The sequence below is a fragment of the Camelina sativa genome, chromosome 17, assembly GCF_000633955.1.
Source record: "Camelina sativa cultivar DH55 chromosome 17, Cs, whole genome shotgun sequence".
Lineage (NCBI taxonomy): Eukaryota > Viridiplantae > Streptophyta > Magnoliopsida > Brassicales > Brassicaceae > Camelina > Camelina sativa.
Genome location: NC_025701.1, coordinates 18,420,595 through 18,445,732, shown reverse-complemented (window position 1 = coordinate 18,445,732; position 25,138 = coordinate 18,420,595). Strand labels below are relative to the sequence as shown.

General features: G+C 36.5%; 7 protein-coding genes across 9 annotated transcripts in view; 2 read left to right on the top strand and 5 right to left on the bottom strand.

Annotated features, from left to right (window-relative positions):
• The window catches only part of LOC104759612 (F-box protein At3g57590-like), a 2,720-nt gene extending 1,598 nt beyond the window's left edge, over positions 1–1,122 (top strand). The window contains exon 2 of the mRNA XM_010482522.1: positions 1,116–1,122. Within this exon, the coding sequence (XP_010480824.1) occupies positions 1,116–1,122 (7 nt within the window). The remainder of the gene's footprint in view (positions 1–1,115) is intronic.
• LOC104757588 (probable xyloglucan endotransglucosylase/hydrolase protein 30) lies at positions 1,186–3,774 on the bottom strand. The gene is made up of 4 exons (XM_010480336.2): positions 3,431–3,774; positions 3,243–3,343; positions 2,628–2,836; positions 1,186–1,861 (listed from the first exon to the last, which is right to left on the bottom strand). The coding sequence occupies exons 1-4, from the start codon at positions 3,630–3,632 to the stop codon at positions 1,333–1,335; spliced, it is 1,041 nt and encodes a 346-aa protein (XP_010478638.1). The 5' UTR covers positions 3,633–3,774; the 3' UTR covers positions 1,186–1,332.
• LOC104757587 (UV-B-induced protein At3g17800, chloroplastic) lies at positions 7,687–10,062 on the bottom strand. Its single transcript, XM_010480335.2, has 3 exons — positions 9,849–10,062; positions 9,323–9,612; positions 7,687–8,633 (listed from the first exon to the last, which is right to left on the bottom strand). Exons 1-3 carry the CDS (start codon positions 9,957–9,959, stop codon positions 7,811–7,813), a joined length of 1,224 nt encoding a protein of 407 aa, XP_010478637.1. The 5' UTR covers positions 9,960–10,062; the 3' UTR covers positions 7,687–7,810.
• LOC104757586 (bZIP transcription factor 68) lies at positions 10,342–13,595 on the bottom strand. Of its 3 annotated transcripts, none has more exons than XM_010480331.2 (13): positions 13,414–13,595; positions 12,956–13,138; positions 12,820–12,876; positions 12,657–12,731; positions 12,274–12,363; positions 12,125–12,184; positions 11,874–12,043; positions 11,691–11,745; positions 11,569–11,599; positions 11,232–11,464; positions 11,078–11,155; positions 10,865–10,990; positions 10,342–10,791 (listed from the first exon to the last, which is right to left on the bottom strand). In XM_010480331.2, the coding sequence occupies exons 2-13, from the start codon at positions 13,058–13,060 to the stop codon at positions 10,699–10,701; spliced, it is 1,173 nt and encodes a 390-aa protein (XP_010478633.1). In that variant the 5' UTR covers positions 13,061–13,138; positions 13,414–13,595; the 3' UTR covers positions 10,342–10,698. The 3 variants fall into 3 exon arrangements, with proteins under 3 accessions (XP_010478633.1, XP_010478634.1, XP_010478636.1); XM_010480332.2 differs by having other exon boundaries at positions 12,956–13,107; XM_010480334.2 differs by having other exon boundaries at positions 12,956–13,104.
• Positions 16,225–19,346, top strand: LOC104757585 (protein IWS1 homolog 2). The gene is made up of 11 exons (XM_010480330.2): positions 16,225–16,377; positions 16,650–17,106; positions 17,215–17,334; positions 17,412–17,632; positions 17,719–17,848; positions 17,934–17,996; positions 18,086–18,163; positions 18,246–18,337; positions 18,434–18,490; positions 18,588–18,759; positions 18,947–19,346. Exons 1-11 carry the CDS (start codon positions 16,358–16,360, stop codon positions 19,043–19,045), a joined length of 1,509 nt encoding a protein of 502 aa, XP_010478632.1. The 5' UTR covers positions 16,225–16,357; the 3' UTR covers positions 19,046–19,346.
• Positions 19,449–21,408, bottom strand: LOC104757583 (transmembrane protein 45B-like). Its single transcript, XM_019239509.1, has 3 exons — positions 20,897–21,408; positions 20,459–20,820; positions 19,449–19,984 (listed from the first exon to the last, which is right to left on the bottom strand). The coding sequence occupies exons 2-3, from the start codon at positions 20,803–20,805 to the stop codon at positions 19,537–19,539; spliced, it is 795 nt and encodes a 264-aa protein (XP_019095054.1). The 5' UTR covers positions 20,806–20,820; positions 20,897–21,408; the 3' UTR covers positions 19,449–19,536.
• On the bottom strand, positions 22,045–25,132 carry LOC109130209. The gene is made up of 2 exons (XM_019239508.1): positions 23,082–25,132; positions 22,045–23,000 (listed from the first exon to the last, which is right to left on the bottom strand). Exons 1-2 carry the CDS (start codon positions 25,102–25,104, stop codon positions 22,222–22,224), a joined length of 2,802 nt encoding a protein of 933 aa, XP_019095053.1. The 5' UTR covers positions 25,105–25,132; the 3' UTR covers positions 22,045–22,221.

The window sequence follows — 25,138 nt, the reverse complement described above, 5'->3', positions numbered from 1 at the left end:
TTCTTCCACGTCAGCTCAACTACCACGTCAGCATATCAGCGCTCTGAAATACTCCGCAAGCTCCTGTCACTTTTAGAGCTCTGATGCACTTTCATAGAGTATCAGAGATCAAGGAGAAGAGAGAGAGACAATGAAAGTAGGAATAGGTGAAACTTTCACCGTGCGAAACCAATTTAGCTTTGGTAATAATATAATGAATATATTACAAAATGCTTTGCAAATAATCGTGCGATTTTATATGTAATCAATAAAATCGATAAAAATCGTCAATATTTATCAGAAGGTTAACTAAACAAGCATTCGACACAATATATATAAGTTGACCAAAGATTCGCTGTAGCACAATTTTTTTTTTTTTTTTGTTAACATATTCTGGGATTTTGAAGCTTCTTTAGATCGAATATCTTTATGGGTTCATTTCTGCGGAAAATTTTCCATTGTTTTGTTTATACATCACATAGTTAATTTATACATGTACATTAATCACGGGTTCAAAGTCCGGCAGCGAAAAACAATTTATACATCACATAATCACAAATTGTTTTGATACATACCAAATTATTGAAGGATTTTGTAACAAAGATATTTACATTTCTAGCTCGAAATCACAAGCTTGCAAAAGATCTGCTGTAACAAAATGGCTAAAAGCTTCTTAAGATCTCTTCTGAATTCTTTGGTCACATCTTTTATCTCTTGGTTAAGACATCATATCTGAGGTCTTCTTGGACACCCAAAAAAACATTCACTAAACCTTTCTTTCTTTTCCGAATACCGTTTCTTTGCCGCCATATAATAGCTGGCTTGTCACCAATCCATCATTGAGGACCAAAAGAATTTCTTTGTTGCAGTATACGTCGGACAGAAAGAGTAGATGGAGAAGAAGCAGAGATACAAAGCATAGTGCGCTGCACTTATGATTTGTGTTAGTCCATAACTCTTATACTTAGGTCTCTCATTCGAGAATCTGCACGTGACCTTTGATGTTTAGACAATTACAATCTATTTTGCATGTGAGTAAGACACTTCTCATGTTACAAGGTTTCGTGTGAGCATATGTCATTCTGTTGACTTACAACATTTTGGTTATCATGTTCATGTTCCTAATTGTGTTACAGGCAGTGAAAGAAGAAGAACATATATATGTGCTGAGAGGCCGAGCCTAGTCTCCATGAATGGCCTGAATAATTCATTCAAAATTTCACAAGTCCATTGACCTATCAAATATACTCTCTTTTTCATTCATTTTATTTTTTCAAATTTTTACTCTTTTACATTATTTCTTTGTTACTCACAAACGAATTTTAAGTAAAAAAAAAATGGCACAAATAAATCTTATAAAAGTCTTCTTTCATCAGGATCACTCTCAATCTCAGGCCGACGTTGCTGCCGGCGATTTCTCCGCCGTTCGCGCGCCTCCGTACCACCAAATTTCAACCTTCCCGTATCTTTAAACCTATCTTTCTCCGCGGGAACAATCACACACTCGGGTGGAGCCTCAGGGTACCTAACGGTATCATAACAGTAAGAATAGTACATGAAACGTTGCCGAAATCTTCGCATGGCCGCACGTTGACGTGAGTTGATGGTGGAGTAATCTTGAGACTCGAGGAAGTCGACGGAGTCGGAGCAATCCACGGGTACTTCTTGGATAGGATCAACGGAGCAGCCGTCAAGAGAGAAAGATTTGAACTCGGCTACGAATGGTGCAAATTTGTAATTAGCTTTATATTTGCCGCCGGAAGTGGCCCAATCAGAAGCGTCCCAAATGGTGGCGTAAAGAGACATTGGCTTCGCGGGGTAATCAGCTCCCATTGCATCGTTTCTTATTACTTCTCTTATTGGCACATCATCTACCCAAAATCTACAATATTTGTGTTAAAAATTTCGTTAGCTAAATTGCTAATTGTTTTTTATTTCAAAAACAAACATATAAACTAGACTTTGTCATTATAGCAAACAATAAAAGATAACCAGAAAAATAAAAGTTAGCTGATTATTTTAGTTATGATTAAGATTTTACTTTATTTTAACTAAAAAAGATGTATGATAATGGTACTATGGTTAATTGCATTTAATTGTCACTCGAGCAGGCCTAAATTAATTTCTCATAAGTTTAATTTTATATGTATTCTGTTTATATGAAAAAAAAAGTTATGATTAACGGTTCTCGTTCTTTAATTTTGAAGACGAAGGTTCAATAGAAAGTCAAATTTATTCAACTGTTAATTTTGGCTTTAAACTAATACGCGTGAGCGTGACGACTGAGGCTTAATACGCGTCAAAAAAGATAGCTCTAAGCTGATGTTTATCAATAATGACGAATTGAATGTTTTGAAAAAGCTGACTCTTTATCGTTTTAAAAATTTTAAATCAAATAAAAAATGAAGCAAAAAGTAATAGTGAAAAAAATTGTATTTTAGAAAACAAAAAAAAAGTGCTACTAATCTTAGGAAAAAAAAAAAAGTAAAGGAAGAAACGTTCTGTGAAAGACAAACATTCTTTTTTTTTTTCCCATCTTATAGCTTTGTCCCACCAAATTTAATAATATTGATTAACCGGGTTTAGTCAACGCTAATGAAACAACTAAAACAAATTAAAAGAAATGAGAAGATCTTGAAGAAGCTTACATGATCTTGTGAGGAGTCCAGAGGATACTGTAACGATGAAACTCTTTAGAAGGATCAAACCAGAGACGATATCTCTCTTCACGACCTCTTTGTGTACTTCCATTTCCGTATAGATTTGTCTGAAACCTCCATGGCTTTCCTTTTATGTTCCCTAGAAACTCTATGTCTAGTTCGTCGTGTGTTTTCTCGAACACGTCTCCGTTCGATGTCTACACATATTCATTTAGACATAAAAATTAGATCCCAAGTCTTTTAAAAGATTGGTGCATTTTTCTTTTTTCTTGGGAAAAATAGAAACTATTTTCTTGGGAAAATTAATGACTATTTTCTAGGCAACCAAACAGAGAAAATTGTGTCGTTGGGTTCTTCGACAAATCGTTTGGTATTCCATTTTCAATGACGATTTTCTCGGCCAAAAAAAATAAAGTTTCAAATTAGATCAAATGAGTTAACATCATGCTTTTTAAAAGATAATAATGAACAGTTTAGGTAAATAATTAGAAAAATAAATTAAAGATTTAAACATTCATGCAGATGGATGAAAGAAAGAAAGAAAAAAACATATGTTTTGTTAATCAAACATTAGAAAGAAAAAAAAAAAGGCCAGTGACTTACATAAAAGGCGACGACGACGCCTGCAGTATAATCAGCGGGGAGCTTGATCATGGAGCTGTAGAATCCATGTTGATACATATTCGATGATATGAAACCAGAACCTATAATTTATAATCATCATCAATCATCACCATGACATCATCTTTAAAAAATTATATATAAAACCCATGTGATAAAGGTGTATATACCGGTATATCGATCAAGAAGGAGACGAACGGAGAGATCATCAGGTGAACGGACGAGATTGGCATCGCCAAAGAGAGGAGAAAGTGATTCTTCGAAACTTAAGGTGTTGAGATTCGTGAAGGCTAATGATAATCTCAAACACACACCCAAGATCAAGATGATGTTGAAGAAGAAGATATGATTATACGATGATTTTTTAGACATTTTGATTCTTTCTGGGAAGAAGAACAAATAAGAAAAGATTTATGATTTGTGTTTATTAGTTACACATATAGCTTTTGACATAAGAGAGAGAGGTTTTTCTTTTCCTTTTCTTTTTTTTTTTTTGGCTTTTGGTGGAGGGAGAAAATTGCTCTTTGGCTTCCACGCTCGTGGTGTTTATATAAGGGAGAGTTATTATTATTCAATACTCTTTTTCTGATTTGTCTTCTTAATCTATATTTTCCAGTTTTACCCTTTTTGTATATTAGTCTGCCACGGTTTTGCAGCTGTTTTATTTGTATGTGTGAGTTACATTAGAGTAATGTCAAGGATGATCGATCAAGAAAGAAAAAAAAATGATTAGAGAACTTGGTTGTGAATTCATTTTTAATGTATAATTTTATATTTTAAAAGTATCATCATATTATAGTGAATTACTGTAACTTTTACGTTGAACGATTCTAATTTCATGCATTACTTAAAACCCATGGTATAGTATTATTTTACAAGTTTTTGAAGTGCAAGTTTTTTGAGACTTCTATAATGAGGTATATACTATTAAACCGTCTCTTTTGATATATAGTTGTTTTTTTCGTCTATGATACATTTTTATGTGCAATATGTTAAAGGTTTAAAAGAAAAGGACGAATTATTATGTCCTTAAGACATTAAGAAATCCTTTAAGTAATTTGAAAATTTTGAAATCGTGTTGAGTAAAGATTACGTCATTACGTGTATAGGCATTTGGCAAAATAAGTCTTTAAATGGTTTTATAGCTGTTAATATCCAATTAGAGTAAAATTAGCATGTGACAAGAAAAAAGGATAGAGAGTAATATTATTATTAGCTTATAATATAGTACTATTACTTATATATAGTTTGTATGGTTTATATGAAAGGGTAGATTTGTCATATTCCATGATGAAAGCTAAAACAAAAATGACAACTAAGCATGAAATGGACATCAAAGGGTCTTTATTCTGTATACCCATGCAGATTGTATATATATAGTCACCAGTCATCCTCATTTATTAAATAAATTAATTCTATTAATACATATTTTACGTGTAGGCGTTCAAATTAGGTGGTTACACTAATCAACACTTTAAATTAATAAAAAGGTTTTCGACAAAAAAAAAAATTTTAATAAAAAGGCATAGATTCCAAAACGATGGACAGCCAAACGTAAACATTTCGAAAGACTCTTTTGTTCCTTAATTAGCTATATATTTCCTCTTTGTATATTCACAATACTTTCATGTTACGCTTCACAATATCAAGAGCAGATTAGGTAGTGTCGTGAATATAAGATAGACATAAAGACAAGGAACTAACACGACTTTAGTTTTGTAGTGAATTACTACGTTTTATAGTAGATAGTAGTATACTGTATACTAGTATATATAATTAAGCTTTTAATTGTCTTTTAGTCAAACTAGTCCCTTTCGTTTAGTTAAAACCAGATAACCAAATCGCCGTATCATCCAAAATAATCACATCGTAGGATATGAGTAGTTGTTTCGTATAATTTATAAAACCGTAAACTTAGATCAATGAACTACCAAATCCAGACAAAATAAGTTAATCGATCGATCAGACTAATCCACTCACAACACTAATAAAAGATAAAATAATCCTCAGTTGGTCGACAGAAATATTAACATATTTATATGTCCGAAGAGGGCCTCTATATGTAAGAGTGTAGCTGCCGTCACAAAAGAATAGAAGTAAAAGTGTGTATTTAGTTGATTTGGTTTACCAACCTCTCGAACCTCTCTATGCATGCATCTGGTCTGGTCATCAACTTATATATACAAAGTAAAGTAATTAGAGGACCAAACTATTTAATCACGGACTTGTTATTCTAATATTGTCTAATATAAAAACTCATAAATTTGTGATATTATATTATATATGATAGAAGCCGTGAATTATTCAAGTAGAAGAACAAATTAACATATATAACAACGAAATCATTATTAACTGAACAAAGTTTCGTCGTATTATCTTTTAATTAATCTCAGATTAGTGGATAATTAGCAGGTGAATCATAANTTTGTGATATTATATTATATATGATAGAAGCCGTGAATTATTCAAGTAGAAGAACAAATTAACATATATAACAACGAAATCATTATTAACTGAACAAAGTTTCGTCGTATTATCTTTTAATTAATCTCAGATTAGTGGATAATTAGCAGGTGAATCATAAGGTGGATCTTTGTTAAGTAACCACTACCTGTTTTGTTTTTTTTTTTTGCTTCTCTAGAATGTACACACAGTTGATCATTTTCTAAAACCTGTATGTATTTGCATTATACAACTAAGTTATCCGATTATTTCTTATATATATATATATATATCAAAGGCACATATATTCTTACTAATATATTTGTCTAGAGAATATATTCGTTTGTCAACTAATAATATATAGAATTTGGAGGTTGAATTAAATCTCCATAGTACATAATACATATTACTAAGGAAGCAATCTTTCGTTTTTTTTCTTTTTGCCTTTTTCTCTTTTCTTTGAGAGACAGAGAGTGATTCCATTACCATCTGTACACACAATCACTACTGGCCCGCAGTGTGTTCAATTGTCTGCTAGCTTCTGCACTCGGCTAACAAATAAAGATAAATGTTACACATATATGTTTTCTTGTTTTATTTTGACATTATCCATTGGAATCTTCTTATAGATATATATCGTACACATTTTTTTTTTTGCTTTTTATAAGCTAACTTATCAATCAATTTAAATAAAAAAACTTATTCTTCCGGACACTGGACACGGGACACATATGAAAGCATTACGTGGTTTTCGATGGTTTATGTCATTAGTTCAAGAGGACTTATTCTTCCGGACACATAAAGGCATTATGTGGTTTTCGATAGTTTAAGTCATTAGTCCAAGAGGAATGAAACCTTAGGTACGTCTAAATTCATGAAGAACATACTATTGGTTTATCATTTAGAAAAAAAATGAAGATTACAAATATAATTGTATTTCAAAACAAACCAATGTACATGTATAACATTTAATTATTTATACAGAAACGGGTCAAATAGGGAAATTACCAAAAACAAGGTTCAGCAATCATCAACCAATTAGAGAAGAATGTGAAAGTCTTTGAGGTATTGAATAAGGTAGACAGACTCAACTGCATCATCTTCTAGAGAGGGTTGACCTTATACAAGAGCATTGCACGTGGATGCCATCATTACTAACGAAATCGTTTATTTAGCATCTCCACTATAATTACCCTTATTGCTGTTATTTTAAGCTGATAACTAATAATTGCATAATCTGTGTTTCAGGTTTTATAGCTCTGTGTAGTCTTATAGAAGCCAATGAGGATTTAGGGGATAACAATGTCTTGATATATATATATATATATGGGCTAAATGAGAAAATGTTATTTGAATTGTTAATAATTTTGTAAGTTAATGTGTACACATAAATCGATTTTAAAGATGCCTTAAAATTGAAGTTAGGAACATTATTTATTCGAAGATGCTTATTATATACTAATATGTATAACTCACTAGGGTCTTGATCCATATTTAGTACAAACACAATCCACATTACAATAATTGAGGATGTTCTTCTCTAACAAAATTATTGGAAATTGATATTTAACCAATAATAATAATGGGGTTAACTTACAAATACACAAGATATGACTAATGACTCAATTGGTTAGGAGAACTGCATATGGTAGGGTATGTCATGTAATCATCTCCCATACTTATCTGTATGGATAATGATAATGTTTTTGTAGATTAATTATTATGCAAGTTTTGTGCGCTTGTGGTACCGTGTCCCCAAGTGGAGATATACTAATGTAATGATGTTTCATTACAAAAAAAAGTTTCATTTACTTAAATCGTAAAAACGTATATAAATGTGATTTGAAACCTGAAGTGGTGTATAAATTTCCAGAATTTAAGCTTATAAAAATGAGAAATTTTCTTACCTTCTATTTATGTAATTCAATTTTTGGGTCAGAAGAAGATTTAAAATTGAGCTAATATATATGCTTGATTTTAAATCTAAGGTTTTGAAATGTAGTTTATTCAATTTAACAAATATGAGTCGTTAACAATTTTCCCATGACACATTAACATTTACATTCATTCACTACTTTCAAAAAGTACAATGTCAAGGAGGACTAAACTCAAGCCTTGAGGAAATGGTATTTGGATTCAACGTAGCTCTCTGAATCCCATAAGAAAGACCCAAAAGCCACAGCTTCCAAAACCAACATCGCAAGTCCAGAGACACTCAAAGACAGAACCTCGTCGTTAGAAGTATCAAGCTTACCGTCCTCGAGTATCCTTATGTCCGGTCGCCCAAAGAGCGCTTGCGTCTGCTTCTCTATCAAAGTCATGGCTTCTTTAGAACGTATCGTGGCATATCTCTGAAGCGTATCTGAGTCCAAATACGTGACGTATGATCTCAACCCATAAGACGATGACTCGTCTTCATTTCTTTGTATCGCGTATTCATCAGAATCATATTCCTCTGGTTGGATCCTGATCAAGGAATTCGGGTCCCATAACGGGTAAGGAGGCGAGGGCTCTTCGAAACGTTCCCTGGTTTTCTCAGGCCGTTTTGGAAGTGTGTTCATGGTTCTCTCGAGCTGGTATCTTTGGTCTACTCTTCTGAGGAAATAGCCATACATGGCGGAAGCAGCGTAGAGTTTTCCGAGTTTGATTTTGCTTATCTGAACTATAGAGCTTAAAGGACCAACCGCTGTTCGGTCTCCAAGAACTGAAGACAAGTGACTCTGTATCATCTCGAATGCATCCGCAGAGTGAATGATTTCGAGCTTCTCTTCTTGGTTTGGCCATAAGTCTATCCGTCCCGCAGGGTCTGAAGTTGGTTTAATCTGAGGAATCATAGAGATACCTTTTTCCACAAACCTTTGTACCACTAAACAGTAAATGATCTCCGCCAAAGTTTTACGTCTGTCCTTGTCCCTAACTTCAGATATTCTCCTGCAAATCAAGCACGCAACAACACCTTCTTGTAAGAGAAAGAAACAATCTGAACTTTCTCATTACTAGTGAATGTAATAAAATGGAGCCTACACGTATAGACTTAACCACTACAAAATCGGTTTTCTCTACTTAAAAAGCAGCAAAAGAGAGTTATTGCCAAATCTCAACAACTGTTTACTAATCATTATTGTGATTTATGGATAGAAGCTGGTGAAGATATCTCACTGATGACTTAAAGAGAGAATGTTTTTCGGTAACATATAAGAGAACAAAACAATCCGAAACCGTTGATACTAGTGATCAAAATAGAATGGAGCCTATATGAAGACTCAACCAGCAGAGGATCTAAGCATAAGGTTCTGTAAGCATTGCAATTAAGAAACATATTCCCACATTTTCAGTAAGTTGTATGTATCGAACGAAACAGAATGAAGCAAACACGTAGACTCCACCAATACGGTATCTAACCCTAAGGTTCTGTGCCAAAACCCTAAAGCATTGCAAGACACTTATATTCGCAAAACATCAATGAGCTGTATCATTAGTGGTGAACAAAATAGAATGGAGCCACCAATACAGGATCTAAGCCCTAAGGTTCTATACTAAAAGCAGTGCAAGAGGCTTATTCCCAAAGTGTGAATCCAATGTTGTCACAATGATAATGTTGTAAGCAAAAGAAGACTTACTTAGAGAGAACATCTTGTGATGAAGAAGACGAATCGGCTTTAAGAGTCTCGTTCTCAGCGGCGAATTTCTCGAGCTGCTCATCGACTGTAACGGGGAAAAGATGAGGATGAGTTCTAAGAATCTGTTCCAAAAGCTGTCCCACAGGAGATTCAAGCTCAACAGGAGCAAGCGGAGCAAAGTTCTCATTAGAGTCTTCTTCTTCTTCTCCTAAAGCTCTCACAGTCACACCTCTTCCTCGACCATTCTCTGTGGTAGTTCCAAGCTTCGGAATACAAACCGAATGGCATCTCTGTAATTTAACACAACGAAAGCAAAAAAAAAAAAAAACAAAACAAGAAGTGGAATTAAGATTTACACATTAAATCCCAAGAGACTGAGTGGTTTGGTTCATCACTCATCATCTTCAAATCGAGTCTATAGTTAACCTAACCTCGTAAAGATTTGAAGTAGTGAATCATTCAAATTCCGGGAAAGTGATTTCCTCAAATCCGGGAAACGAGAGAGTAATATAATAATAATATTTACCTGAGGGAGAAGGGATGGAGAAGAAGAAGGAGAGAGGAACTTGGAGGAGAGTGAGTGGTGACAGTGGTTGAAGCAGAGCCTGCCATGGCCGCTGCTGCCGATGGCTTGCATTTTTTTTCTCTTTTTTTTGTTTCGTTTTTTTATTTGATTTTCTTTTTCCGAGAAACGTATCCCAAAAGATTGTGAGAGAGAGAGAGAGAGAGAGAGAGAGAGAGAGACTACGAACGAAATAAATTGTGGCTCATGTTGCAGAAGACTCGTCAAAAACAAAAAAAAAAAACAAAAATAATAATATACGGATATAAATAATTAAATGAATTACGTAAATAGTGTTTAAAAAGAAAAATATAAGACAACTTTATTTTGTATAAATATCTAAAAACAATCTAGAAATGAAAATAAGAACAATTCTAACATTTTTTAGATACCATACAGGCATACATAGTACATACACTTGACCAAATAAAAATTTATGAAAATAGCCTAAAAATTGTAATTAGAAAAATTTGGATTATTGACTGATTTAACATTTCTACAAACAACTGGTTTTCTAAAGATGAACATTTGCGTTTGCGTTTATCTAATGAGACCCAACCGCAATCGCGCTATACACAATGCTTAGTCCGGTTTTTCGAGACAAAACAAAAGTGGAAAATCTTTACGTAAAAATATACACAATTTGTTAACGAAGAGACTATTTTTATTCCTGCTTCCTCCTACTTGAACGCACCAACAAAAAGCTTAAACACTACAAAAGGAGCCACACCAAATCTGGTTCCTAAAATTACATAGATCTGTTAGCTGCTGTTCTTCAGTCAGGCTGAGTTGTTGAATGCAACTACAGAGTGGTCTACGCAACATCCTGACGTGCGCTTCTCTGTGGTTCTTGCTCGTTCTTGTTCAACTCTCCTCCTTCCAGTGACGGGACTGACGAAAACTTACTCTGCAAGAACGGGTTATGAAATCAAACATCAACTTTTGAAATCTATGTTCAAGCAAATTGTTGTAATTCTTACCTTGAGAGAGCTATTTTCAGCAACAAGCTCTTCATATTGGCTTTTAAGCTTGTTGATTTCTGCTCTAAGACTTGAGTTTTCTCCATTCAAAACCTCTGCTCGTTGTGCTAGCTCATCACATTCCGCCTTAACACACACAGAAAAGGTTGTGATCATTCATACTCGATAGGCATGACGCTAGAGCGGCTTCAAGAAATATGTTTTATGATATACCTGTTTACGCAACCTCGATCTACGAGCAGACTCCCTATTGGATTGCTTCCGTCTCTGTCGCTTAAGCTCTCTCTCATCCTGAATATTCACAAAACAATCAAACAAGCTACTTGAATAAAACCGTAAAGGAGAAGTAAGAAGAGGAGACACTTACACAAACTTGTAACCACGGTTGTGATTGGGAACCATCTACTACAACTCCTGCAACTGCTGCAGGAACATTCCCATGACCGCTCCAATAATCCATTCCGATATTTAGATTTGTTGGCGGGCCTGGAACACCTGTAGCCGACACTGGCATGATCGCGACGGTCTGGCTCACAGGTAGATTACTTCCATTACGTGGTGGACCATGAGCAGAACCACCACTCTCTGAAGCTGTTTCACCTTGAATAACGAAATAAGAAAGAGCAATATCTATATAAGCAGATTCTAATATTTTAGGTCATAACATGTTACGAGATGGGAATTAAAAAGTTATATTAGCTAACCATCCTTCCCGTTGTGTCTAGAGCCAGAGTCCTACAAAAATCAATACCATGATCATATTCATAAACGCTCCTTAATATGAAAATCCAACGTTATTCATTGGACTGCTTGAATAGAAACTTACATTTTGTGAATTTGCATCACTTCCGTCACTTGATCCATCAGAAGCACTTTCAGCACTGTTAAACCAATGAACAAATCAGACAATTTTAACAAATCCATTCAATAACATGATCATTGCTAGCAATCATAAGTATTCAGTATGCCAACACGATTTCGATTTTCATACAAATGTGAAGTCACATGCCTTTTAGAACAAGCTCCATTAGCTGATGCTCCTGAGTTTTTTCCAGCTTCACTGTTCTTTCCTATTATCATATTCAAACTCCCCAAGCTTCCTTTTGATCTTTTGATTGGCAATTTTTCCTTCCCATCAGATGGTTTACCATCACCCTCGATACCACTTCCAGTATTACCCTGAATCGAAAACATTCCTCAAACAAGATCCCATCTGACCCAGACTCTAATGAAAAAAAAAAGATAAAAGGAAAAACTCACAGAAGCTTCAGTCATTCCATTAGGAGAAGGCATTGCATAAGGACTATATGGATAAGACCCCTGTTGCAGCCAATGAACATGTTAACAGAAACTACAAAAACATTCACTATTTTGAGTACATAACCGAAGATCCAAAACTGTAACAGTACCGGAGGTAATGAAGGATGTGCGTACATGCCACCTGGAGGATACATCGCAACATACGGATGAGGCGGTGTTCCATAAGGAGGCATCATATGCTACAAAAAGAAAATAACAATGCATCATATGCTACAAAAAAAAATAACAATTCCTTGAATTGATGCTACATACATTAATCAGCACAGTTGCTATGGAGAACCTATATATGTTCGAAACAACTAATCTTGATTAAATCTACTGATCTACAAAAGTGATTAAGATAATAATCCCAAGTATGCAAATATCAATAGCAAAAGTTCTGTGATTCGTCAAGTAATCCCCTGAAGCTCCAAAGAATGCTTAAAACCATCTAAAATCAACCGGATTAGGTGGGGAAAACAATTAGATTTACCTGAACACCCCACATATAAGGGTGAGGTTGAGGACTTGATGCTACGTAACCATGAGGCGGCATAGGAGAATAAGCCTGTTCAACAAGAGAAACATGAGCCACATAACACCTAAATCTAAATGCAACAAAGAAACAAGAACAACAAAGGAATCTCGTATTAGACCTGGAAACCAGACCAATCTTGAGTAGCCATTCCAGCACTCACAGCAGAAGAAGGTTCCTACAAACAAAAAAACATCAAAGCCTTAAAACTAGCAGAAACACTTAGCTATACCAAATTTACACAGCAATTTTCAAACCTGTGAAATAGCAGCAGCGGCAGCAGGAGCAGAAGAAGAAGACGAAGGTGGTGGAGTCTTAGGATCTTTCTCTTTACCCGATTTCTCCATCTCGCTGCTACCCATTAACCCTTGATCACATTCACCAACTTCTAACCAACCAGTGAACGCTTCTTCACACAAAACCAGAACAAGTTCTCAAACCTAACAAATTAGATTGTCACACAGTTGGGTAACTAAAACATTGAACCAATACAGTTCCTAAGCAATTCAACTGATAATCCCAGAAGCTAAAAAGGTCACATTTTTATCTCATGATTCCAAAAAAAGAGCCTAACTTTTAAACTTTAACAATGCTGGAGGAACCAAAATAAGAGACGATAACACAAAATCTAAAAGAACTACACCCCCAAAATCTAGAGTCTGAATTTAGAATCTATTCAAGCGTAATTGAAACTAGACACAGGTGGAAACTTTACCTGAAGATCTGCAATTTTTGATCAATCTGAGCAAAACCCAGATATGTGAAATGAAGCAAAAAAAGATTTGATTTTGCAGAAATTGGTAGTGAGATTTGAGAGAATCAAAAGAGAGAATGTTAAAGAGTTTTTTTGGTGATTGGTCGTGTCGTGTTTTCTGACGGGGAAGAGGAGGAGGAAGCTGCGTGGGCTTGACAGGGAATATACTATTTTCTATTTTTAAGTAAACCCAAATCTTTATCTTATTTATGAAATTAACCCTGTAAATCGCTGAACAACATTTTTTTTTTGTTATCAAAAAATATTCTTGCAGTAATAGTATAACCTTACTACAGTCTACAGTGGAGAGAAGGAACAAAAAGAATTTGCAAAATACAACTTTGAATCACTTAGAATGTGCTATCATGTACTGATCTAAGAAGTGTTTTTTTTTTTTTGTTGGAAATTTTCAAAAATAGCACCAAAATAAGTTTTTTAAACAAATTTAGCATAACATTTCTAAAATTCCAAAAATAACACCAATTAATCTTTCAAAATTAAATCCTAAATTCAAAATACTAAACCCTACTCCTCAAAACTATCCCTTAAATGTGAAATTGAGAACCCAAACCTACAAAAAAAAATTCTAAAAATTAATTTTAAATATTTTTAATGTGTTAAATAGTGTTATTTTTGGAAATTTATTGAATGAGTGTTATAGTTGTCCATAAAACTTGTTTTAATGCTATTTTAGGATATTTCTCTTTTTTTTTTTCAAATCAGAACAACTTGGGACGTCAAAGTCTTCATCTCCTCCTTATATCTGCTGATTTGTTTTGAACCGTACGTCTCGAGGATCCTGCAATATTCAAAGAAGAGAGACGAATGATCTCCTTCAAGTCCAACTCTACTGATCTGATTACCTCCGGCCAGATTATTACAGGGACTTCCTCCTATCACCAAGTCAAACCCTCCATACTCGTCCATAATTCGCTCAATCGTATGGTTGTCTAGCTTTGTAACATCACTGAACAACATTTTTGTAACCACATTTTATATCATTTGTAAAAGTTAAAACTTAACAAGTAGAGGCTTTAACCTCTTCAAGATAAAAATGTATGATGAAAGTTCCTAGATTTGTTAGGATCTGATCGACGACCTATTTCTTATCAGAAATATTGTATCGTATCAAAATCACTCATAAATGTTTGACAAAAAAAAAATCAAAATCACTCATAAATATGACCTCGACTCTGATATCATAACGAAAACAAAGACTTCGTGAACACTAATCTATATAAACAAAATTCTTATTTTAAATACATTTTTACTAGCCTTGGGCATTCGGTTAATTTGGGTTATTCGGTTCGATTTTTTATTTTTTTGAATTGACGCGAACAAAAAGTTCGGTTTTGGTCGTTGGATACTCAGAATTTTTGGTTTGCTTACATGCCATAAAAAAAATTCTGAACTGAACCGATTATCAATTCCAAAATAGAGTTAAAATGTTATCAGTCCAGCGCATCTTTAAATGGGAATGCTTATGTTTTTTACTGATGCAATGGAAGTAATGGAAGGGTATGATTGTTTACTCTCTTTGATATTACAAGAGAGAAATTAATTTGGAGAGCTTCTTTCTTTACCGTTTTCACATGATTTTGGACAGATGGGAAGACTATCTTTTGTTAAAGAAGAGAAACTCGCGGCATTATATCAGGGATCATATGCATATAAGATATAGATATGCATGACAACTATGATTAAGCCCAAAGCGGTGTTGTGGAGAAAATTCTTACCTGTTAATATGGAACCAAAAATGCTCTTATATCCTCTCTCTAGCTATACGACCAGCATCCTCAGTTATATAGCCTCCAATGCACCAACTTAAGAGGGTAAGCTATTACAAACACGATTCATATCAACAAAATTTGTTTAGTGTGTCTCATGGTCGTTCCTAACATTGTTTCGTGGACCTCCAGAGATCATGGAAAATAAAGACACACATGCATGAGGGACCAAGATTTGAACACTAGCAATAAATTGAAGATAACTTAACAAACCTATTTATTTGCTTCTTTTTTATACATTTCCAAACAATTTTCTTTTCATTTTTCGCTATAATATGATTATATGAAGATAAAATATTGACTCAACCTTATATGATATATGAAATTCTAAACTAATAAAACTATATCATATATATACACATTTTTCATTATTTGGTTGAACTCCAAAGGATCAGGTCGATGCATTTATTGGACTGTCTGACTCTATTCTAGTATAGTAGGACTATGTTTTGGAAGAGGGTGTTCAATATTGCATTCGTAAAGATCTTTAGATGTTGATGATTTCAATATTGCATAATTTGCATTCCTAAGAGAAACAATTATGAAGACTCTTAACAGTCCCTAAGTTCTTTTTAGTGAAGCCCGTGAAAGCATATATATATATAATGGAAGATATTACTTTTCAAATTCGTTATCATCAATCTTAGGACAGGCATCATGCTTCGAGAGAAGCATATAGCCCCCTCAACGATCGATATCGGTTTTTCCGATTTAGAACAAACATTTAACAATTTATGTTAAGTATATATTATCAACGTCCCCAAATTTGGTTTTGAAGACGACACCATTAACATTTACTAAGACTAATGAAGAGTATTTTGTAGTCGGTTTAAACGACAAGTAATTTTGATGTTTTTGTCTCTTTTTGACTAAGGAGAGTTGACTTTGTTAACAGTTGACACTACCAAGTCAATACTATTTAATGCTTACTGAGAGAATTGATGACGTGGCGAGATCTAAACTGTTGAATTATTCTTCAATCGAGACCGTCGAATTATCTCAATAGAAACGATCCCAATTCTTTTCTTCCTTCCTCCTCTCTCCCTCTCACGACACAACTCGAAAGATCAAAGTTCGTGAATAATCTCTGTTGAATCATTTCTAGAAGCTGAGATTAAATGGGTTTCGAGGATGATCCGTAAGTTCTTCTTTCTCTTCAATTCGAATTTTTTAGCTTTGTTTTGCAGATTAAAAATCTCAGCTTCATCCCCCTTCGATTGAATCTAGGGTTACCGAAATCAATCTCTTCGTCTTCGATATTTTCTAATTTCTATTTCGATCTGATTGGATAAGAGTGTTTTGTTTCATGGGCAAACGAAAAGTTTCATTTTTTTTAATCCTTCTGTGTTTCAGATTCATCCGCTTTTTTTTTTAGGGTTGAATTGATTGTTTTGCATTTTTTTTCCCCAGGTACCGTGATGTTGATGGAGAGCCAATAGTGGACTTTGATGACATTGGAAACGATCGTGAGCCATCTACAGAGCCACTTCAGGACTTTGATGAAGACTTGGCTGATGATATGGGAGATTGGGATGTTGATGGGACACAAACGCATGGTTATGATAACGATAAAGTAGCCAAGCCGAGGAAGAGGTTGGTGAAGAAATCGTCTAGTGAACGTACTATCGATGTTCCTGAATTGATTGATGAGGAGGTGGATGATGTGGAGTTCGATGAGTTCATGGAAGGAAGAGGAGGAGGTGGTGGTACTGATTATGATGATAAGGTTGGTAGGAAGAGGAAGAAGGAGAAAGAACGAAGTAGTAGTGGCAGTGGGAAGGAGAAAAGGCATAAGTTCCCAAACCGTGGCGAGAGGAAGTCAGATGAGATTGATGAGATGTGGAAATCTATTGCCCATAACCCAGAGGTGCACCACTTTGGCTATACTTCTTGAGTTTGCATTAACCATTGGTGAATGAATGAGACGGGAGTTTGTTTTTTTTCATCTTATAAAAGTGTTTCGTTTGTGTTATAGAATGATGAAGAAGGTGTTAGGACTATGGATGACGATAATTTCATTGACGATACTGGTTTGGATCCTTCTGAGAGGTATGGAGGTGACGCTGGAGACCGTTCTCCAACCCATTATCCTCAGGTATGACTAGGGTCTTGAATTATAATCTCTGGGCTTTTTGTTTGATGATACATAATATTTTTGTTACGAAAAAACAGGCAGAGGAGGGTGAGGACGATGATGAGGTAAATAACCTTTTCAAAATGGGGAAGAAAAAGAAAAAGACTGAAAGAAATCCTGCTGAAGTCGCGCTCTTGGTTGAGAATGTGATGGCTGAGCTTGAGCTCACTGCCGAGGAAGATGCAGAACTTAATAGACAGGGGAAGCCTGCTATCAACAAGCTTAAGAAACTATCGCTTCTTACCGATGTACTTGGAAAGTAAGTTGCAAAATTACTACTGTTATCCTATCCACTCTCTTCCTAACAGTCTGTTTTGTAATAACGCATAATCGTTCTTTATCCAGGAAGCAGCTTCAAACAGAATTCCTGGACCATGGTGTTTTAACTCTGTTGAAGAATTGGCTTGAGCCTCTTCCAGATGGAAGCTTGCCAAATATAAACATCCGTGCAGCTATTCTAAGAGTTCTTACTGATGTAGGCTCCTGTTTCCCTGTAAAGAGATTTTGCGTGATTTGACCCTTTCTAGCTCCTTTATTTATCCCTGACTTTTGTCTTGCAGTTTCCGATTGACTTGGATCAGTTCGATAGAAGGGAGCAATTGAAAAAGAGTGGTCTTGGAAAGGTTAGGATACGTTTACCTGATACAAATTGACAAATCGGTATGTAGGAATTTATATACACAGGAACTTAAATTTGTTCTTGCTTTGGCAGGTCATTATGTTCTTATCCAAGTCCGAAGAGGAAACTAATTCCAACAGACGACTGGCTAAGGATTTGGTTGATAAATGGGTAAACATCTTTTTTCAATAGCTCCAACCGCTTGAATTGAATTCCAACCATTTGCTTACTATATATATACTTGATGTTGCAGTCTCGTCCGATTTTCAATAAGAGTACTAGGTTTGAGGACATGAGAAATCTCGATGAAGATAGAGTTCCCTATAGAAGGCCACCAGTGAAGAAGTATATCCCGAAACCTTGAGTTATATTCGATTTCACTCGCTTTCACATTTCATATACTGATTCATAGCTTCTCTTGTTCTACTGTGGTTCACATAGACCTACCAACAAAGCAACAATGGAGTCCAGAGATGGTGACTTCGACTTGGAAATTCGGTATGCAAAACAACTCTTCTGAATTTTTGGATATATGAACTTCTAAAAGATATGTTTTAAGTTTAACACTACTCATTGTTTGTTGAAAAATATTTAGGGAACGTAAATCTGGTCTGACTTCGGGTCAGAGTTCAAGGGGAGACAGGCAAATGACGATGAGGCCGGAAGCAACCCCATTGGACTTTTTGATCCGTCCTCAATCCAAGATTGACCCGGATGAGATCAGAGCCCGTGCGAAACAGGTTTCGCAGGACCAGCGTCGGGTCAAGGTAAAAATACTTTTATCTGTTATCTATGGCAGACGAAACACCATATAGTTTAAGTACATAGTTGGTCTGGATAACATTTAGACTTGGGATCTGTATACAACCAAAATCCTTGTTGTCATAGTATATAAACAAAAACCTTTAGCTGCTCTTTTATACCCTTGAGCTCGCTCTTTTGTGTTAATTGCAGATGAACAAGAAACTTCAACAGCTAAAAGGAACAAAGAAGAAGAGGTTGCAAGCCACGAAGGTGAGCGTGGAAGGTCGGGGTATGATCAAGTACCTGTAGAGAGGTTGCAACCAGGCCGGACCATCGAGCCACAATGGAACTGGCTTTTCTATCTTGTTATCTTCCAAGTTTGCCTGGATCAGTGTTTAAAGGTCTTCGAGGCGAAGTCAAAAACTTGAAGGCATTGGGGTTTATACGTATTTGTGCTCTTCTATATATGGTTTGCTTGGAGCTCTAATGTAATGGGAAGTGAAAACACCTTTGTTCGACACTTTCTTCTTTGTGAGCAGAAAAAAAGATATTCGTATATTTTGATAATGAATTATCAGTCCGTTTCACAATAAAGTTACGAGTTTATATTTTCTTTAAATCAATGAGCCTCTTCCTATTTACTTTTCGAGCTTTGAACACTAAATAACCCAAAATTGGCTTGTTTGTTATTTGCAGACACAAATGCAGCCAAAAAAAAAAGAAGTCACTTTTTTTATATCTTTCTGAAACTCTGTAACAATGAAAAGAACAAAATTTCTAATTACTAGTTGCTAAGTCTCTCATCTACTCACTCCATATTTTGAAGCTGCAAAAACATATGAACCCACAACGCAGGCAAGAACAGCAAGAACCAAAGAGAAGAGCTGAAAATTAGCTAGAAACTCTCCAGAGACTTCAGAGTCGACTGATCTGCAAACTACAGAGTTTTGTTTTAAACTGCAACCGTCAGGCATCATAGGGCCATAGAGAGTGAAAGCTGTCTGATAAAACCAGAGGCCTTGAAGAGTCATTGCAATGCCATTGCATAGATCTACTGGGAAGCTCGTAGGGCATATTGCTCCTGCGATTGAGGAGATGACACAGAGACCGATGAGAAAGACAAGGAGGAGATGATAATAACCTTCAAGACCTTTGTGACTTGTGGAGTGGAAGAAGAAGAGAAGACATTCTGCTGTAAAAGCTGTTGCAGCAACTAGACACAGAGCTTCTTGTGGCAGAGGAAGTAACCTATGACAAATATGAAAGCTTCACAGTGAATATATCTCTATCCATTTCAATATTTACTAAAAACAACTTTTGAGCTCTCAAAATCACCAAAGGTCTACCCCAAATTCAAAGCTAATATACAAATCTTGATGATCTATCGATAACTGAATCATTTCATGAATGATCAAGATCCATCTTTGGGATTGTTTTTATCAAAACCAAGTCAAGAACCACTAATAAACCACTTCTGAATTCTCAAAATCAACAAGGATCCAACCTAACTCCACAGAAATATACCAATCTTGAATCTATCAATAACCGAATCATTTTATTAAACAATCTTGATCCATTTCTAGGATTGTTTTTCATCCAAAATTTAAGTCACGAATCATTGAAACCCCAACTTTTGACTTTTCAAATCACAATAGTTCCAACCCTATAACTAATTTAACTAACATTACCATAACTGGTATCAACAAAACAATCATTTGATACCTTGTTTTCTCGGAGAGCAAAGCGATAAATCCGAGCATGAAGAACATGAGAAGCATCCCAGAGTGCTCGAAATCATTCATGTGGGAAGGATTCAGAACACCATTAACAAAGAACTTGAGATGAGTTGAGTAGAAAAACTCGATGCACAAGTCAATGAATGAGCCAATTGTAACAACGTAAAGCTCCAAGTACTTGATCCTATCGTTAAAACCAGGAACAGGGTGCCAAACTCGAACCCGAAATGAACTAGGATTCGATATGAACCGAACAACTGAGCTCCAAATGTGCCATACTCCAACCACTAAGAACAATGTACCAGGCAAAGCATGACCCTTGAAAGATCCCATCTGTCTTTCAGATTCCTGATCAAGAGAAAAGCAATAAGAACAAGTTCAAGCTACAGATTCTAAAACTCATAATCCGAAGAGAGGAGTATACCCCTGTAAGAAAATTGCAGATCAGATTCCTCCTTCTTCTCTTATGGGTTTTGATCAAAGATAAAACCAACTCTTCAACAAAGTCGTCGATGAAAACGAGAGAGAGAGAGAGAGAGAGAAGAAACAGATTCGGTCAAAGTAGCTAGAAAGTCGAAACTTCACTCAAATTTTAATTTCCGTGGAAGACTAAAAGATTGGTTGTTCTCAACGTGAAGGAAACTAAGAAAAGAACAAAACCCAGAGAATAAAAATGGAAACTTTAGATCAGAAGAACATAAAAATCTTAACTTTTTTCCACAGAAAGTAATGATTTGGATCAACCTGGACAGAAACAAAAATTCTCAAAAGAGGGTTAAAAATGAAACCTTTTTGGGGTTTGAGGAGAGTAATAATAGCTCAATGATAGAGAAAGATTTATACTAATAAAACTCATCTCTCTCTCGCACATGTCATATGCGTTTGATGAGAGAGCATTTTTTAGAATCTGATCTCCTCCTCATCAAAGATAATGTTTCTTCTCTTTTTTCATTTGGTCCATAAACTAATCACATTTAGTTTTTCTTACCAAATAAAAAGCAAAAGATCTCTTTACTAAATCTCAAGTTTGACTAATACTAATACATCTCTTTTACACCTTACCAAGTTATACCTGTCACAATTTGACGAAGTGCTTTGGAAAAAAAAAAGAAAAAAATAATAGTTTTCCGATGTGTATTTCCAAGTCGGAAATTCCGACGTATTCTCCGGCAAATGTATGGAGCTGGATCTGATAGCCAACGCTTTGGATCCGTTGAGTCTTCAGTGGAGGATATGTCCTATGTTTGACTCTAACCATTTTGGTTTCTTGTTCTTGATTTGGCCACCGGATTCGTAAGAACAAGAGGAGATTCTGAATTGACTCGATTATCCGATTTTTGATTCTCAAAATCTGAAGATATATATCTGTAAAATCTCCTCTTGTTCTTGAAGAAAAAGCCTAAACAACAAGAAGTCTGAAGAAAGCTTCAAGAACACATCTGACAAGTCAAAAAGTGGAGCGAACACTGTTACTGATCATTATTACTGCAAGCCTTTTGTGACATGTTTGTTCTTTTGTTGATGCACTGTACAAATTGTTAGCCCCATATTAGTTGACAGGAACGAAAGATAAAACTCGAAAATGTCGTTGTTTTGCAGTGTTTATATTATTATATTGTGTTTGTGTGTGCACAAAAAAAAAAAGATTATATTGTGTATATCCCTTTTGGGTAGCTTTTGGATCTCATTTCAAACTATTTGTATTGACTGAGTTGGAACCAACACAACTCGACTGTAGAGAATGAGGATCTATGATTCATCATTATCCTGTATGTTCAATGCATATTTAATCGACTGAAGATCATGTAGAACATCATGGACCCCTTTGCTTAGATTCTCGAACTGTTGCTTTGGTATCTGATATGTCACTATACCATCTTCGCCAACTTGCTCCTGCACAGTCACCATCTCTTCCAGTAACATGTTAGCCTTGCTGATATCGAGTTGAGTTTTTCTCGGTGATTCTTGATTGGAAACTGTGATGTTTGTGTCAGTATTTCTCTTCGCAGCAGAATTGTCTCCAGATGATGAATTATCACACGAGTTGACATTCTCTGAGGGTCTTGGTGGCTTCTTTCTCGTTGAAGAAGGAGAACCGGAAACAGATGGGGACGTGGTCTTTTCTTTTGAAACCCGGGCGTGTGTGGGATTGTTGTTACCACGCGAACTGAAAGCTTCAGGTGATCTTGGTTGCTTCATCCTCGTTGAAGAAAAAGATCCAGATAAAGGAGATGACCTGTACGGTTCTTTTGAAACTCGCGGGCTTGGGGGATTTGTGTGACCACGCGAGTTAACAGCTTCAGGAGATCTTGGTGACTTCCTCTTTAAATGAGAACCATGGAAATTTGATGACGTGTTCGATTCTTTTGAAACTCGTGAGCTTGTGGAATTGTGGTGCGTTCTGTAGTTCTCTCGCATTGGAGGAAGAGGAACAGACGATGTATGTCTTGGATCCCGAGGAGAAGAGCTCGATCGTTTGGCTAAGTCTGCTACCCGGGGTAACATCCTTGGTTTTTTGACAGGAGAACCTGTTATAAAAAATGCAAGACGTCAACCCAGAAACAAGGGAAACAACAGTGAGACATGAACATGAGAGCATATCATTTTACCGTTTGGCTTTGGCGACAACGTATGTGCCTCGGATGGAGATCTCCCAGGAGAGCTAGGAAGCTGAAACGTGACATGACCCTGACTCCTTGTTCCCCCCGAGCCCCTGAGAGCTCCCTTAAGATCCTTAACATCATCCGCTGCTCTTCCTGAGCTTCTATCAGGACTCTTTGTTGATCTAGGTGATGATCTCTGAACCGATTTAGGCTTATCAGAGTTCCCATCAGGGCTCTTGGTCGATCGAGCTGATGATGTCTGAACACATTCAGGCTTATCAGAACTTCTATCCGGGCTCTTTTTCGGTCTAGGTGATGATCTCTGAACCCATTCAGGCTTCTTTAAAGGATGCTTAGCTGCTTGCTCTGAACCTGTGAGACTCCCTGCATAGCTACTACTGTCATGGCTCCGACCATCTGCTCTACTCACCTCGATCCTTGATCCAGTAACAGAAGTCTCTATTTTTGTCTCCGTTTCCCTCTTCTTTACAACTTCTTGACCTTTTCCCTCAGCTTTTGTTTTCCACTTCCCTGGGGAAAGAGATATTGCCTTTGTTTCGGTTGTTACAGCACTTGTCGTAGTCACTTGTTTCTGCTTTGGATGTGAAGCCCAAATTTTCTTGGCCTCAATCTGCAACTCCGCAACAGAAGGCTTCCACCACCGAACGTACCGAACCGATACATCAGCCTCATGGAGTCGGGCAGGAAAGTACAACATTCCATCAGCAATCGGACGGATATAATCTTTCCAGGCCAATTCCGGCGTCTCACTTCTAGCTGGAACTACGCCGGGAACATCCTGATCATAACCAAACTGCAATGCCACACGGTGAGGATGATAAAGTTCAACGCAATCTAAACCAACCAGTTTAGCGAACCTCAAGCACCGACCAAAGGCTACAACAGTCTCATCAGATTTTACACGAACCCAACAGTCATCTTCCACATAAAACTTTGGGAACTTGAAGTTATTCACAGGCTTTGTGTATGGACGATAGTCAAAACTCTCTTTGGCCGAGTCCAAAACGGCTCTGATATCCTCAGGGTAGCCGTACACATCCTGACCGGCACCATGATAATGCCAGCGCGCTATCCGTGGTTCACCAGGCTTTAACTGACTTGGCTGGCCTGGTGGCTGCAACGACATGAATCTCTCTAAAGCCCAAACCTGCACAAACTGAAACGGAGACTTCACCACCAATGTCTCTCTCTCACTACAACCATTGAGATGCACTTTCAAAACACCGAGATCCCGGTAAATCGTAGCTAAAACAGCCGGAGCCAAACACAACCTAACTCCCTGAGCAAGCTGAATGGCAGCCGGAAACAACTTGTCTCTCAACACATCACCTGAACTAGGGAAAACGAAACGCGCGAGCCACGAAACCATAAACGCCTCATGCTCAATATCACTCCCTGAGTTCATCATGTCTTTCATCCAAGAGCTAACACTACATCTCTTCTCCAAATTCGCCTCGATCCCACGCTTAGCCGCCTTCATCTTCTCCTCCACTTCCTTCATACCTCCTCGTTTAACCGGAGCCAAAGCATTGTTCCCAGTAACAGAGAAACCACCAAGAACAATCATATCCTCCAACGTCACCGTCGCTTCACCCCAAGGGAACACAAACGTGTTCGTCTCAATACACCATTTCTCGGCCATAAACAAATCATCATGCCTCTTAATCTGATACCTAGACGACAAAATCGCCTCGTAAACTCCAGATTTCTTCCACACCTTCTCGTGTAACTCAGCCATAGCATTCACCCACTCGATCCAGTTCAACGACGGAGATCCCCAACCCGAAAACGAGACCTTCGCCTCCAGATCAAACCCTTCCGGTCTAGACACGAACGCATCGAGAGGGAGTTCGAAGACATCGTCGTCGAGAATTGAAGTCGTCGTGTAGTTTAAAAACCTCGCCGTCCGTAAAATTTCGAATTTCTCGCCGTCGGGACACATCAAAGCTTCTCTGACTTGAACAATTTGTTCATCCTCTTGATCTGAAGATCCTCGAGACTCATCCATTTATCTAGGGTTTTTTTTTTTTTTTTTTTTTTTT

Excerpts from the sequence above, each read along its gene's own strand:
- LOC104757588 (XM_010480336.2), bottom strand. The coding sequence starts at position 3,632 with ATGTCTAAAAAATCATCGTATAATCATATCTTCTTCTTCAACATCATC. Across the intron at positions 3,344-3,430 it reads CCTTCTTGATCGATATACCG|GTTCTGGTTTCATATCATCG; the intron begins GTATATACACCT and ends TATAAATTATAG. Across the intron at positions 1,862-2,627 it reads TGGACTCCTCACAAGATCAT|ATTTTGGGTAGATGATGTGC; the intron begins GTAAGCTTCTTC and ends CAAATATTGTAG.
- LOC104757587 (XM_010480335.2), bottom strand. The coding sequence starts at position 9,959 with ATGCAAGCCATCGGCAGCAGCGGCCATGGCAGGCTCTGCTTCAACCAC. Across the intron at positions 9,613-9,848 it reads CTCCATCCCTTCTCCCTCAG|AGATGCCATTCGGTTTGTAT; the intron begins GTAAATATTATT and ends GTTAAATTACAG. Across the intron at positions 8,634-9,322 it reads TCACAAGATGTTCTCTCTAA|GAGAATATCTGAAGTTAGGG; the intron begins GTAAGTCTTCTT and ends CTTGATTTGCAG.
- LOC104757586 (XM_010480331.2), bottom strand. The coding sequence starts at position 13,060 with ATGGGTAGCAGCGAGATGGAGAAATCGGGTAAAGAGAAAGATCCTAAG. Across the intron at positions 12,044-12,124 it reads ATGGAATGACTGAAGCTTCT|GGTAATACTGGAAGTGGTAT; the intron begins GTGAGTTTTTCC and ends TTTTCGATTCAG. Across the intron at positions 10,792-10,864 it reads CTGAAAATAGCTCTCTCAAG|AGTAAGTTTTCGTCAGTCCC; the intron begins GTAAGAATTACA and ends CCGTTCTTGCAG.
- LOC104757585 (XM_010480330.2), top strand. The coding sequence starts at position 16,358 with ATGGGTTTCGAGGATGATCC. Across the intron at positions 17,107-17,214 it reads CTATTGCCCATAACCCAGAG|AATGATGAAGAAGGTGTTAG; the intron begins GTGCACCACTTT and ends TTTGTGTTATAG. Across the intron at positions 17,335-17,411 it reads CTCCAACCCATTATCCTCAG|GCAGAGGAGGGTGAGGACGA; the intron begins GTATGACTAGGG and ends ACGAAAAAACAG.
- LOC104757583 (XM_019239509.1), bottom strand. The coding sequence starts at position 20,805 with ATGGGATCTTTCAAGGGTCATGCTTTGCCTGGTACATTGTTCTTAGTG. Across the intron at positions 19,985-20,458 it reads TTGCTCTCCGAGAAAACAAG|GTTACTTCCTCTGCCACAAG; the intron begins GTATCAAATGAT and ends TATTTGTCATAG.
- LOC109130209 (XM_019239508.1), bottom strand. The coding sequence starts at position 25,104 with ATGGATGAGTCTCGAGGATCTTCAGATCAAGAGGATGAACAAATTGTT. Across the intron at positions 23,001-23,081 it reads GTTGTCGCCAAAGCCAAACG|GTTCTCCTGTCAAAAAACCA; the intron begins GTAAAATGATAT and ends TTTTTATAACAG.